This window comes from Tinamus guttatus, unplaced genomic scaffold (assembly GCF_059628265.1).
Source record: "Tinamus guttatus ecotype Peru unplaced genomic scaffold, ASM5962826v1 Tinamus_guttatus_pri_ptg000899l, whole genome shotgun sequence".
Classification (NCBI taxonomy): Eukaryota; Metazoa; Chordata; class Aves; order Tinamiformes; family Tinamidae; genus Tinamus; species Tinamus guttatus.
Window position 1 is genome coordinate 110371 of NW_028289433.1, and position 14528 is coordinate 124898.

General features: G+C 55.1%; 1 protein-coding gene across 1 annotated transcript; it reads right to left on the minus strand.

Moving 5' to 3' along the window:
* Positions 1 to 12519: 12519 nt before the first annotated feature.
* Positions 12520 to 13473, minus strand: LOC148591251 (olfactory receptor 14C36-like). Its single transcript, XM_088537929.1, has one exon. The coding sequence runs from the start codon at positions 13471 to 13473 to the stop codon at positions 12520 to 12522; it is 954 nt and encodes a 317-aa protein (XP_088394055.1).
* Positions 13474 to 14528: the final 1055 nt, after the last annotated feature.

A 14528-nucleotide genomic window follows, 5' to 3' on the forward strand; every position in this document is an offset into this window, starting at 1 on the left:
TGTTCTCCCTTGTTGGAGTGAGATCTGGTGTGGCAGACTCAGATACAAACATCTCTGTTGAGGAGGGCAAGAGTGATGGGGGTGAATCCCTCACAGAGCTCTTCTCCTTCAGATACAACTGGTGTGAGGGCTGTATTCTGCTTTCATGCTGGTGAATGGAGAATATTCCCACTTCGTCTCTGGACTAAGTCCATTCCAAGCAATGCAATATGCCATTCCAAGGCATCTCCACAAATACCACTCAAAGACTAGTGCATCTATTTCCACCTGCAGCAAAGCAGAAACGAGTCCTCCGGAGCTATGGGCAGGAGTCCCTGCTGAACTTTGCGCGAACAGCCAGTTGAAAGTGAAGCACCAGAAAGGGAGCTGAAATAAGGGAGAGAGGAAATGTGGGGAGTTCCTTGAGAAACTGAAATGGTTTGGCTCAGAAAAGCCTGCCTTAACTTTTGGCTTTCTTTCCTTCCTTGGACAGGACTCCTGGGCCCCGAAAGAACTAATGTCCAACAGCAGCTCCTTCAGCAAGTTCCTCCTCTCGGCATTCTCAGACACACGGGAGCTGCAGCTCTTGCACTTCTCGCTCTTCCTGGCCATCTACCTGGCTGCCCTCCTGGCCAACGGCCTCATCATCACAGCCGTAGCCTGCGACCACCGCCTCCACACCCCCATGTACTTCTTCCTCCTCAACCTCTCCCTCCTCGACCTTGGCTCCATCTCCACGACTGGTAGGCCTCAGTGACAGACACAACAGCCATAGTCAAGAGGATAAAGACCTCCATTCTGTTGGGGCCTTGGCAGCGCCCTTGGCCATCTCTACCACAGGTCATCCTAGACCTGCTCCTGTGTCCCTGCAGACTATAGACACCCAATGTGCTTCCCGAGCAAGTTCTCACAAGAGGTTCTCCTTCCCTCCCTTGACGGCTTTTCCATCCTCAGCGGCTGTTTCTTGAAACACAAAGCCGTGGGTGGTGACAGACTCGCTCTGGGTGCCCTGTAGCACCACTGCTCTACCCTTCAAGTGATATTTCTCCATCCTATTGCCCAATCTGAGCTTCCCAAGCTGTATTTTGGTCCTGTTTCCTCTTTTCATGATGCTTCCCTGTTGCCGTTCAAGCGGCGTGGCGACCTGGTTCAGGAATGGCACGGCGACCACCCCCAGGCCACTCGGGCCATCAGCTCACTGACACCAGTGTGGTAGACGGCAAATGGCGTTTATTGATGGGTAGCAAGGTGTTATATAGCTAAGGTTTACAACGTCATATCCGTCTACTTACATCATAAACTAACACTATTGGCTATTAGGGGCTCTACCTTTCCGTACAGCACGATATCTTCCGGCCGCCGGACCCTAACTATCTGTAACAGTGTAGTAATCTGCAACATCTCCCCCCTCCCTATGCATAACAAAACTAGCTAAAATATGACTATCTTATTCTTACTTATTCTTATCTAATTACTTATTCTCATTATTATCTTATTCTTATTGCTATCTTATTATTATCTTACTCTTACCTATTGTCATTATTACCTTATCCTTATTACTTACTCTTATTATTATGTTACTCTTACTTACTCTTATTATTATTCTATTCTTATAGCGTATAACAATCTTAAGATTATATATCATAAACTTGACATAAAAACATAAGGCAGAAAGAAGGCGGCACGTAGAAGGTAGAGGATGACAGGTAATACCGCAGTATAGGAATAGGGTGCACCTTGAGATAACTTGGGGATAATACTGAGTGGATATATTCTTAAAGCCGTTGTCGGCGTTCTACTAACATGATGTTAACCTTCTCTAGCAGACTCTTGAAAAACGGCATAAGCTTATTCAATATACAGGGTGGTTAACCATAGCGAACCGGTGAACCAATTTTCGTACCAGCTGCGTTTGGAACAGGGTTCAATGGGTGCTGGTTGGCAAGGCATGGCACTGAAAACTGGTGACCCTGTAGTTACTTCTGTACTAATCGCTCGAGATTGTTCCATCTGTTCAGGTACCCATTTAAAGGGCTGATGTGACTCTACTTGTCCTTTAGTGACAAGCTGCAAAATTAAGATCACGCAAAGGCATCGCGGCCCCCTCTTGCGGAGGCTGTTTTGTTGTTTTCTGGATTCGGTCGGCGTGGAACTCACAGGCTCGGGCGGGATGCCTGTCACCGGGGCGTCCGATGATACGGTCCTGTGAACAGAAACTCACAATTTTCGTTAGTTTTATTTTGAAGGTCTGGTTTAATAGACTTAAGCGGGCACCACTTGACTCTGCCATCTTTCCTGACAGCGACCTTTGGGTCGATCTTGGCATGGGGGGAGCGCTGCCAGCGAGTCCCCCAGCCAAGGGCAGTTTACTGCAACGTGGCCTGCCTGGTCACATTTAGAACATGTCATTACATTGGCTATTGCGGCATGAACAGCCGCCTGAATTGGGGTCAGATGCTCTTCCTTTGCAACATGCTTAATCATGTCTGCGATACTTGCCCCCGCCGGCAATGATCGCAGGATTTCTTTGGTTGCCGAATTGCATTGTTGGCGTAAACATCCTGCTACGACCGGGCCTTTTGCCTCCGTGGGCAGGGACGAAGAGTCGACCGCTGCCTGGAGACGATCTACAAATTGTGTAAAGCTCTCACTTTCACTTTGCTTTATTGTGGACCATGGCGATGGTCTGGCAACGACTCTACAGGCTGTGCGAATAGCTTCTCTGGCCGCATGAGTAGTTGTCATAACCTCATGTGCCCGCAGACCATGGGCCTGTGCCTGGGGGGTGATCATTGTTGGGTCTGCACCCATTAACCGCTGCAGGCTGCAGCCGTGTCATGGATGATCTGCCCCAGTTACCTGGGCTAAACACTTTGTACAGTTGTCTTCCCATTCTTGTTTGAAAACGATCATCCCTGCTCCACCAAAGATCAGCCTACAAGTTTGTTTTATATCAAATGGGAGCATATCGTCCCCCCCGAAGATACCAGCTATGAGGGTTGAGACCATGGCAGAATTAATCCCTTTATCCGCAATTGCTTTAACAATCGCTTGTACGTCCTTAGATTTTATCGGCGAATGGACCCTCTGTCCCCTCTCTGTCACCTGGACCGGGAACGCTAGCGTGGCCGATGGGCCCCAGTCGGCACACGCGATCTTTATTTCCTTCCAGTCCGTGAGAGGGGTTTCTCCCCTTCGCGGCTTTTCTTTAATTCGGAAGGGAATGTTTTGGCTCTTAGTTCTGTTTACCTTCATTTTCTCCTTCCTTAAGTTTGAATCAGTTGTAAGCCACTCGTCCTGACTAGTGTCTGATCCGGAACCGGAACTCCACTGACTGGTCACTTCCGGGCTCCGGTACCTTTTTGTTGGGCTCCAGCTCCGCCTACTTCCGTCCCGCCTACTTCCGTCCCGCCTACTTCCGTTGCAGGCGGGCTGTTCCCCCCTCTTGGCTCGCCCCGCCTTCCACCCGCGGAGGCGCCTTTTGTGAAATGGCCGCTCTGATCGGTCCTCAGCGCCTCGCTCGGGCCTCCCTCACCTGTCCGGTCACCCCCATTGGTTCTCGGCCCCTCGCTCGGGCCTCCCTCACCTGTCCGGTCACCCCCATTGGTTCTCGGCCCCTCGCTCGGGCCTCCCTCACCTGTCCGGTCACCCCCATTGGTTCTCAGTGCCTCACTCGGGCTTCCCTCACCTGTCCGGTCACCCCCATTGGTTCTCGGCCCCTCGCTCGGGCCTCCCTCACCTGTCCGGTCACCCCCATTGGTTCTCGGCCCCTCTCTCGGGCCTCCCTCACCTGTCCGGTCACCCCCGTTGGTTCTCGGCCCCTCGCTCGGGCCTCCCTCACCTGTCCGGTCACCCCCATTGGTTCTGGGCCCCTCGCTCGGGCCTCCCTCCCGTGTCCGGTCACCCCCATTGGTTCTCGGCCCCTCGCTCGGGCTTCCCTCCCCTGTCCGGTCACCCCCATTGGTTCTCGGCCCCTCGCTCGGGCCTCCCTCACCTGTCCGGTCACCCCCATTGGTTCTTGGCCCCTCGCTCGGGCCTCCCTCACCTGTCCGGTCACTCCCATTGGTTCTCGGCCCCTCACTCGCGCCGGGGGCACCCTCGCCCCGCCCTTCCCCTTGTGACTCGGCGCCATTTTGAGGGGCATAGGGTGGTGGCCTGGCCCAGACGTCCCCAAGCTCTGACTTCTTTTCAATGTTCCTAGCTTCCCCGGCTAGCTCGCTCCAAACAGATTTCGGCTGTTTCTGCTCCTCTGTAAGCGGGACGGGGTTCGGGGATGGAGGGGATGTGTCGCTCTCTTGCAGATCTTTAGGGTCAGCAGAATCACCATCATCTGGGGGGTGCAAAGTCTGTGCGGCTGCCCCGACTCCCATTTTCGGGGTGGCCAGCAAACAGTCCCTTACCACTACCCTGGTCTCCTGCTCTTTTCTAGCTTTCTGCAAGGCTTGTACAGCTTTTCCCCAAGCCTTAAGGTTTTTCCCACAACCCGAAGACATCATCTCCTCGGCTAACGCCTTAGTACATTTGTCCCACACTTTAGGGACACACTTCAGGGACTTCAGAATATCCACCGGCTGGTCTATAACCTTAATTTTTAAAAGCCTCGCAACAGCGAGAGTAAAATCTTTTGGCTTGCAATCAATCCCCCAATGCTTATGTAATTGCGATACGACCTTCACAAGGGCTTCCATCCTCCTTGTTCGTCCGGGAGCGTCCTCCCCGCCGGGCTGGTCCTGCCGCTCCGGCCGCCGTTCACCCGTCCAGCCGATGATTCCCAGATTTCGGCACCACTTGTTGCCGTTCAAGCGGCGCGGCGACCTGGTTCAGGAACGGCACGGCGACCACCCCCAGGCCGCTCGGGCCATCAGCTCACTGACACCAATGTGGTGGACGGCAAATGGTGTTTATTGATGGGTAACAAGGTGTTATATAGCTAAGGGTTACAACGTCACATCCGTCTACTTACATCATAAACTAAACACTCTTGGCTATTAGGGGCCCTATCTTTCCCTACAGCACGATATCTTCCGGCTGCCGGACCCTAACTATCTGCAACACCCTCCCTTGCCCCTAGGGGCTGGAATCTTAGGGCTACACACACACCTCTGCAATGGGGATGATTTCTGTGCTTGACCTCACTTGTAAACACGACACAAAACTTAAACAATGATACAGGAATATATATTTAAACAATAACAATAAAAAATTATAATAAACACTAACAACAACAACAATAAAAACAATATCAATAACACTAACAACAATAAAATCAACAATATCAAATATTACTATAAAAGTCTCCAAAGAAAAATCCAAATAAGATGTTATGGCCGGAGTCCTTGTGCTCAGCACTTCCCAGCAGCAGCCAGGGTGAAGGGGAGCTTGTCCTGCAAGGGAAAAGGAGGCGTGAGCAGGGCCGAGGAGCGGCTCGGGGGCTCCCGTGGAGCACAGGCTCTTTGGCGGCTGCGCGGGCTCTTTGGCAGCGGCGCTGCCGTCATTGGTGCCCTGGCAGAGGCTTGGCGTGGCCAGCGCAGCCCAGAGGCCGGCAGAGGGGCTGAGGCAGCAGGTGCCCAGGCCTTGGGCGCTCCTGCGCCCTGTGCAGCTCTGCCCCGGCGCCGCGGCCCGCCAGAGCGCCCGCACACCTGGGCCAGGCTCCCGCGCGGCTGCTCCCCAAAGGCAGCGCGGAGCAGCGCCAAGGGGCCGGGCACAGCCCCAGCTCTGCCCGTGCAGCCGGCAGCAGGGGCCATACCTGGGGGCTGCAGCCGGAGCTCTCCCACTCCATGGGCTCCTCCAGGCTGCAGCCAACCAGGCCGCTGCTCCCCACAACCTGGAAGAGAGCGGGACACCTTGGTGGCGATGTTGTGTGGGGAAGAGGGAGGACAAGCACATCCAGGGGCTGCAGGGTCTGTACCTGCCTGCTGCCATAGCTGAGCCGTTCCATGGGCTCAGGTTCATTCCCTGCAGGCCCTCCATCCATATGCGGAGGCTGTAAGAGAGAAGGAGGCTTTTGCAGGGCAAGTCCCAGAGCTGGAAGTGTCTGGATCCAGGATCCCTCCTTATGCAGTGACAAGCAGGAAGGGGGAAGTGTCCAGGCTCAGCCCCAAATCTCCCATTGCATCCAGCTGCAGGGTTCAATACCTGAAGGGCAGAGCTGGAGCTTTCCCACTCCATAGGCTCCTCATCTATGCAGCTGCCCAGGCTTTGGGTGCTTGCAGTCTGGAAGAGAGCAGGAGAGCTTGTGGAGATGGTCATGGTGGCAGCGCTGGCTCTGAGCACGGTGCCTCGTGTCCCCCGTGTGCGCGGGGCAGGCGGTGCACAGAGCCAGGGCGCCAGGCTCAGGCAGCAGCCCCCGAGGCCTTGGCCGCTCCTGGCCCTGGCGCAGCTCTGCCCCAGCACCCAGGCCTGCCAGAGCTCCCTGGCACCTCTGCCACCAGTCCTGCTGCTGCTCTCGCAGAGCCAAGTGCCAGCCATCCCCGCGCAGCCTCTGCCTGCGGGCACAGTACCTGCACTGAGCGCTCCCACTCCATGTCCTCAACTTCATATTTATTCATTTTCTTTCAGTCTCCTGAAAGAAAGTGTCGCGCGGTGGCTTTGGGGCCTCCCCTGGGAGGCAGCGCCCAGGCTACCCTGGATCCCCGCAGCTTCCCTGCATCTTGTGGGCACCACGGGTGGCCCCTGGTGCTGCACGGCCCTGCTGCTCACCTGGCCTTGCTGCTGCGTGGCCAGCACTGGGGCCACTGTGAGGCGCAGCCCTCGGAAGCATCCGTGTTCCCGTGGCGATAACTGCCCCTCTGGGATGTTCCAGTGCTCCGTGGGGGGAGGAGGGCAGCGGCAGGGGCCAGGGGGGCCGCCGTGAGGAAGGGTCTGTGTGTGCACTTTGGTGCAGTCATTGTGCTGCTTGCTTTTGGAGGGTTTTCCCCTGCGCGAGGGGGATCTCCTGCTCCATCTGCTCCTGGCTTTACCGTTCCTACCCGAGTGTCAGGAACTCACCTCGTTTAGCAAGTGCCATTGCAGTGATGGGCAGAGCAGCTACAGATGCTTGCTGCTGCTGCTGAGGGCACATATGTGCCTGCTCTGTCCTCTGCAGCCCTAGGAAGCCGTGGCAGGGGCAGCAGTGCAGGAGCCGCACCAAGGCTGCTCTCAGCCACAGCACATGGCGCCTGCAAGGTGCGCGGCAGGACAAGAGAAGGAGCCCAGCAGCACCAGGGGCTCCCAGGCCTCCACCAACTCACAAGGGCTCTGCTGAGGACATGCACACCTGGCCCCAGGGCACAACCGCCCTTCGCGCTCATTGCACTAGCAAGGAACACGTCTTGACCATGGAAAACAGAACTTCCTCCAGTCCACCGCGTTGTATGGGCAGGAGTGGAGCAGGGAAGAAAGATCAAGGTGTTCAAGGCTCCTTGTGGGGGTGGAAGCAGAGCCCCAAGTGGAGCCCGGCCTCTGGGCAGGCAGCGGCCAGCAGCACCATGGGGCTGCATGAGGAGCCCTCCTTGGCACCCAGCAAGCCCAAGGCCACGCACTGCTCTCTGCCGCCAGGCTCAGCAGTGCCAGGGGGAGTCCAGCACATGCAGACCCTTCCTCATGGCAGCCCCCCTGGCCCTGCCGCTGCCCTCCTCCCCCCACGCAGCAGTGGAACATCCCAGAGGGGCAGTTATCGCCACGGGAACACGGATGCTTCCCAGGGCTGCGCCTCACAGTGGCCCCAGTGCTGGCCACACAGCAGCAAGGCCAGGTGAGCAGCAGGGCCGCGCAGCACCAGGGGCCACCCGTGGTGCCCATGAGATGCAGGGGAGCTGCGGGGCTGCAGGGCAGCCTGCGCGATGTCTCCCAGGGGAGGCCCCAAAGCCACCGCGCGACTCTTGGTGCTCATGGCTGCAAATGTAAACAATTCCATTCCGTTGCAGACTCAGAACAGTGAGAAAGATGGAAAAAAGTGAAGTTGAAGATATGGAGTGGGAGAGCTCAGTGCAGGTAGTATGCGCGCAGGCAGAGGCTGCACAGGGACGGCTGGCGTTTGGCTCTGCGAGAGCAGCCGCAGGGCTGGTGGCAGAGGTGGCAGGGAGCTCTGGCAGGCCTGGGTGCTGGGGCAGAGCTGCGCCAGGGCCAGGAGCGGCCAAGGCCTCGGGGGCTGCTGCCTGAGCCTGGCGCCCTGGCTCTGTGCACCGCCTGCCCTGCGCACGCAGGGAACACGAGGCCCCACGCACCGAACCAGCGCTGTCATGATCACTGTGCCCCCAAGCTCTCCTGCTCTCTTCCAGGCTCCTAGCATCCATAGCCAGGTCGGCTGCACCAGTGAGGAGCAGCCTATGGAGTGGGAGAGCTCCTTCTGCAGCCTGCAGGTATTGCCACTGCTGCCAGGTACATGGGTACTGGACCTGGCCCCTTCCCACTTTCCTGCTTCCTCTTGGGACCAGAGTCTCCCGAATCTGGGATATGCCCTGTAAGCACCTCCTTCTCTCTTGCAGTCTCCACATATGGATAGGGGACATGCAGGAAACCAGCCTGAGCCTATGGAGTGGCTCAGCTATGGCAGCAGTCAGGTATGACCTCGGGAGCTGCTGGACATGCTCGTCTTTCCTCTTCCCCACACACTGTCCCCACCAAGGTCTCCCGCTCTCTTCCAGGCTGTGGACACCAATGGCCTGGTCGGCTGCAGCATGGAGGAGCCCATGGACTGGGAGAGCTCCGGCTGCAGCCCCCAGGTATGGCCCCTGCTGCCGGCTGCACGGGCAGAGCTGGGGCTGTGCCCGGCCCCTTGGCGCTGCTCCGCGCTGCCTTTGGGGAGCAGCCGCGCGGGAGCCTGGCCCAGGAGTGCGGGCGCTCTGGCGGGCCGCGGCGCCGGGGCAGAGCTGCACAGGGCGCAGGAGCGCCCAAGGCCTGGGCACCTGCTGCCTCAGCCCCTCTGCCAGCCTCTGGGCTGCGCTGGCCACGCCAAGCCTCTGCCAGGGCACCAATGATGGCAGCGCTGCTGCCAAAGAGCCCGCGCAGCCGCCAAAGAGCCTCTGCTCCACGGGAGCCCCCGAGCCGCTCCTCGGCCCTGCTCACGCCTCCTTTTCCCTTGCAGACCAAGCTCCCCTTCACCCTGGCTGCTGCCAAGAAGCGCTGGGCTCATGGATTCCAGCAATAACTTCTTCTTTGGATTTTTCTTTATAGACTTTTATATTAGCATTTATTGTTGTTAATATTGTTGTTGGTTTTATTGTTGTTCTGATGATTATATTGTTGTTATTTTTCTTGTTGTTGTTATTGTTTATTATATTTTTATTTTTATTGTTGTTTAAATATATATTCCTGTATCATTCTTTAAGTGTTGTGTGATGTTTCCAAGTGATCCCAGGCACAGAAATCATCCCCACTGCAGGTGTGTGTGACTAGCCCTAAGATTTCAGAACCTAGGGGCAAGCGGGTCCAGGAAAAGGTTCCTGTAGGATTTCCCTTTACACAGAGTCCTTTAGGATGCCACAGCCCATTTCCATCCTTTTTCTTTTCTTATTCTATTTCACTTCTTCTTTTTTTTATTCTTCTTCATTTTTCTTTCCATCTTTTTCTTCTTTACCTTTTATTTCCTTTCTCTTTATTTTTATTATTTTTTCCTCTTTCTTTTTCTTTCCAATTTTTTTCATTTATTTCTTTTTCTTCTTTTTTTTTTTTTTCTATTTTTCTTCCTCTGAGGGTGGTTCTCTGGGAGAGAACTCTAGCAGAGAAAAGGAGTGTAGGACATCACTGAACCAAAGCGCATTCCCACAGGCAGCAGGGACACTCAGGTGATCCCCTTCTAAATGCCTGCACTCAAGCAGTGCCAGGAGAGGACAAGCTCATCCTCAGGAGAGCAGGCATTGCTCTCTGGAATGGAAGGGAGCCTCCAAGGCCAGGCCTGCAAAGGAACAATGGTTCTTTTCCAGCAATGTGTATCCATTCCAGTGCCAGGCTGTGGGATTTCTTGCACCCTTACGGAGTTGGCAATGAGTGGATGGTGCCTGGCAAAGAGGGACAAGCAAGGAATTAGGCAAGGAGGTTGTTGCCAGATGAGCTGGAAGGCAGCACTGCCAGGCCCAGCGGGAGTCGCGCGGCACACGGGGAGCGGCTGAGTGCGCCCAACAGCCTGGCTCATTGCGGCCAATGACCACCTGCAGGGACGAGCCCTCACGCACACGCTCACCCTAGTCCTGCTTCACTGCTTTAGCCATCTCTTCAGCTTCTCCCAAAGAAGATGCCCTGGATCTGCCGCATCTCTGCATGGCTCTTGCTTCAAGAAACAGACCAAAAGGGCAGCCTCAGATCCTGAAGGAACCACAAGTGTCCCATGGTCCTGATGATCAGGCACCGCATGGGGCAGGGTGCATTCCAGGATGGGGAAAGGTCTCCCCAGTATGGACCCAGCAACAACCCTTGGTGTCTCAGCCCACCACAGCCCTCCTGCTTGGGCAGCCACCTGGGCAGCCACCCCCAGCAACCTGCCCCTGCTGAGTCCTGCAAATGTCCAATGTTGGACTAGTGCTGGAAGTGGCCAAAGTGAGAGACCAATCCGTGACAAATGCCCTGCAGCCCCTTCACAGTCAGCCCATGCAACCCAGGACACCCAGCTCAGCAAACGTCCTTTTCCTCTCCGGACCCTCTCCAGCCCAGCCCAGCCCCTCTCCAGCTCTCCCCACCTGCCCTGCCCTCTCCCAGCCCACCCAGCAGAGCAGACCAGGCTGGGGGTGGCCCCACAGCAGTGCCCCCCGCAGGGCACTCACCCCACAGCCCCAGCCCCACTGTGGGCACAGCAGCTCCAGGGGACAGGGCTGTGTGTGTCAGGTGCCCCATCAGGCTCCAAGCTGGAACTGGCCCCCATACGGACACAGAGGACAGGGACACTCTGTGCCTCTTGTTCCTGTATCCCAGAGCTTCCCTACCCAAGGCTGCCTGCAGCCCTTATGCCAGCCCCTCTCTCCAGCACAGCACAAGGCCCCTGCCCTGGGGCTCTGCTGGCACCTCCTGCTGCCAGGGACACAGCAGCCAGCCCCTAGCTGACATGCACAGAAACATATTTCTTTTACCCATTTATTCCTCCTTTAAAGAGCACAATTGCTCCTTTTCCCCTTCCCCAGGGATATCCCTGCTCCTTGGAAAACCCTTCCCCTGCTTAATTCCTTAGTTATGGTCTGCCTGGAAGGTCCTGGAGCCTCCCTGGTGCTCCCTGCAGGACCCCGAGATGCTGGTGCTGCTCTGCAGAGTGAGTGGGCTGTGGTGCTCTGGGGTCACAGGGAGACTCTGCAGTTGTTGTGGTCATGGTTGGACACAGACCCAGCTGGACAGGCATCATTGTACCTGAGAACACCATATCAAGGGGCTTCTATCTGTGAATGATGCTCTGAGCAATCACAGGGCATATAAAATGGCTCAGCTGTGTTCATGTGTCCCTAGATCCAGACCATGACTTCAGGTATAAGCTATCATGGGCAGCTCTTGAAGCTCCTTTCCCTGTGCCTGCAAGGTCCCCAATGTGGTCATAGGCCACCATACGGGGGACAGTCCCAGGCAGATACTACTTGGCCATTCATCACTATCAGGAGCACCGAGCACTCACAAGTGAGAACTGAATCCAGTCCTTATTCCCTAACATATCCCCCCAGGAGCAAATTGCCTTGGGCCCATGAAGAGCCCCAGAAAAACAAAAAGCATCTCTCAGGCTGAATGTCATGGAGCAAATTCTTGGCACCAGCTTTGGAAGAATAGCCCAATCTACAAGATGCACTGAAAACATACCCTTTAATTAGGGGAACGACAGCTCTGACACAATGATAGACACATTTAAAGAAGACCTCTGGGTCAGAAAGACACGGGTAACACCTCTGGAGAAGTGGGATGAATTCAGAAACTTGTGCACAAACCTCATTATTAAAGCAAGAATGCCAAAATCACAGGAGTTGTCTGAGAGAAATTAGATATTACTTGAGTAGAAGGATGGGCAGCTTATTGCTGCTGATATATTACCAATTGAATCATTTTATCTTTAAGCAGGAAAAGGAAGACAGACAGAAAGAGAGAAAGAGAGAGAATGAGGGAGACAGAGATAGAGGATGAGAGAAAGAAAGGAAGAGAGGATGGAAGGAAGAGGAAGGAAGAGAGGAAGGAAGGCAGGGAGAGAGGAATGAAAAGGAAGAGAGGAAGAGAGGAAGGGAGGAAGGAAAGAAGGGAGGGAGGGAGGAAGGAAGGAAGGGAGGGAGGGAGGGAGGAAAGAAGGGAGGGAGGGAGGGAGGGAGGGAGGGAGGGAGGGAGGGAGGGAGGGAGGGAGGAAGGAAGGAAGGAAGGAAGGAAGGAAGGAAGGAAGGAAGGAAGGAAGGAAGGAAGGAAGGAAGGAAGGAAGGAAGGAAGGAAGGAAGGAAGGAAGGAAGGAAGGAAGGAAGGAAGGAAGGAAGGAAGGAAGGAAGGAAGGAAGGAAGGAAGGAAGGAAGGAAGGAAGGAAGGAAGGAAGGAAGGAAGGAAGGAAGGAAGGAAGGAAGGAAGGAAGGAAGACCCTTAATGCCAGTTACCCTGGGGATGAGTAGATACACATTTTCAGTCGTGCAGTAGATGCAGATGGTCTTGGCATTGTATCCACTGAACCAGTTTCCTCAGTGCAGCTTTGAGCTCCTTGTTCCTCAAGCTGTAGATGAGGGGGTTCAGTGCAGGAGGCACCAGCGAGTACAAAACAGCCAGGACCAGATCCAGAGCTGGGCAGGAGATGGAGGGGGGCTTCAGGTAGGCAAAAAATGAAGTACTGGCAAACAGGAGGACCACAGCCAGGTGTGGGAGGCACATGGAAAAGGCTTTGTTCTGGCCCTGCTTGGAGGGGATCCTCAGCACAACTGTGAAGATCTGCATGTAGGACACCATGATGAAAACGAAACACCCGAAGGCTAAACAAAGACTAACCACACTAACTCCAGCTTCCCTGAGGTAGGCATCTGAGCAGGAGAGCTTGAGGATCTGGGGGATCTCACAAAAGAACTGCTCCACCTCATTGCCTTGGCAGAGGGGAATGGAAAATGTGTTCCCAGTGTGCAGGAGAGCATAGAGAAAAACACTGGCCCAGGCAGCTGCTGCCATTTTGACACAAGCTCTGCTGCCCAGGAGGATCCCATAGTGCAGGGGTCTGCAGATGGCAACGTAGTGGTCATAGGCCATCACAGTGAGGAGACAATACTCTGCTGAGATAAAGAAGACAAAGAAAAAGACCTGGGTAGCACAACCCAAGTAGGAAATGTCCCTGCTGTCCCAGAGGGAATTGTGCATGGAGTTGGGGACAGTGGTGGAGATGCAGCCAAGGTCAAGGAGGGAGAGGTTGAGGAGGAAGAAGTACATGGGGGTGTGGAGGCGGTGGTCGCAGGCTACGGCTGTGATGATGAGGCCGTTGGCCAGGAGGGCAGCCAGGTAGATGGCCAGGAAGAGCGAGAAGTGCAAGAGCTGCAGCTCCCGCGTGTCTGCGAATGGCAGGAGGAGGAACTCATTGAGGGAGCTGCTGTTGGACATTTCCTCCCCATACATATGGGGATTTCACCAAGGAAAAAAACAGACAGAGACAAGTTAGGAGACACTCTTAAAAGGAAAATAAAGAAAATAATGAAGTTTTCTTATCTATTTGTCTCATTCCCAGATCTCTGAGGATCACGCCTTTTCTAACAAGAAAATGTTACTCTAAAAAGAGAGCAGCCCCTGCTGAGAGGAGAGTCTGGTTTCAGAGGGCCCATCTCGGACCTTATCTCCCTTTCTACATGCACCTGAGGGAGGTCTCCACACTCCCCTTGTAGCAAAAAACACACAAGACCCTTTTCTGCTGCCCATTTACAGCCTCCCACCATCACTTCCATACTATCAGGATTTCCATAGGTTCCCCATGGGTCGCTGGGATACCACAGATATGCCATGAGACAGTAGGGGCTTTCTGGAGGGCAGGTGGCAGCCTGCAGGGCATCACGGGGTAACAGCCAAATGACTGTGAGGATTTAAGATGGACTTTCCTTAAGGGACAGTCAACTCATTTCCCTGTATTGCATTTCCTGGAGATCCACAGGACAGAATGGGGCTGTGGAGACCTCACTCCCTTGGAAATCCCTCTTTTCCACTACTTGTAGATTTGGTGCCTGAACTGCAGCTGAATACTCCCAACCACAGAAAGCAGAGAGCAAGAACAGGAGCAGCATGGACAGGAGAAGGATTAAGGAGCAACACCATGATCCTGTTGCCAAGGGAGGCAAGGAGAGGGACAGAGAGGCATTCTGGAAAACCTTCGCTTTACCCGCAGGGTATGGCACCTTGCAGAGGGGGACATTGCAGCACTGCCCCTCTCAGCCCCTTGGTGGGGAGGCACCAAAGCGATGCCCCTCTCCTCTGCCACAGGTCTAGCTGCAGAGTTCAGCCAGAGTCCCCTGCCCTGCAGTTCCTTCTCCTTCCCTGCCCATCTCTGCTGCCTGGAGCTGTCCCTGCTGGCAGCTCTTTCTCTGTCCCTGTGTCTTGTCCCTGTCACTGCTCAAAGATCCCATGTCACCCTCTGGGTGCTCAGTTCTAACCTGCAGAAACCTCTGGCA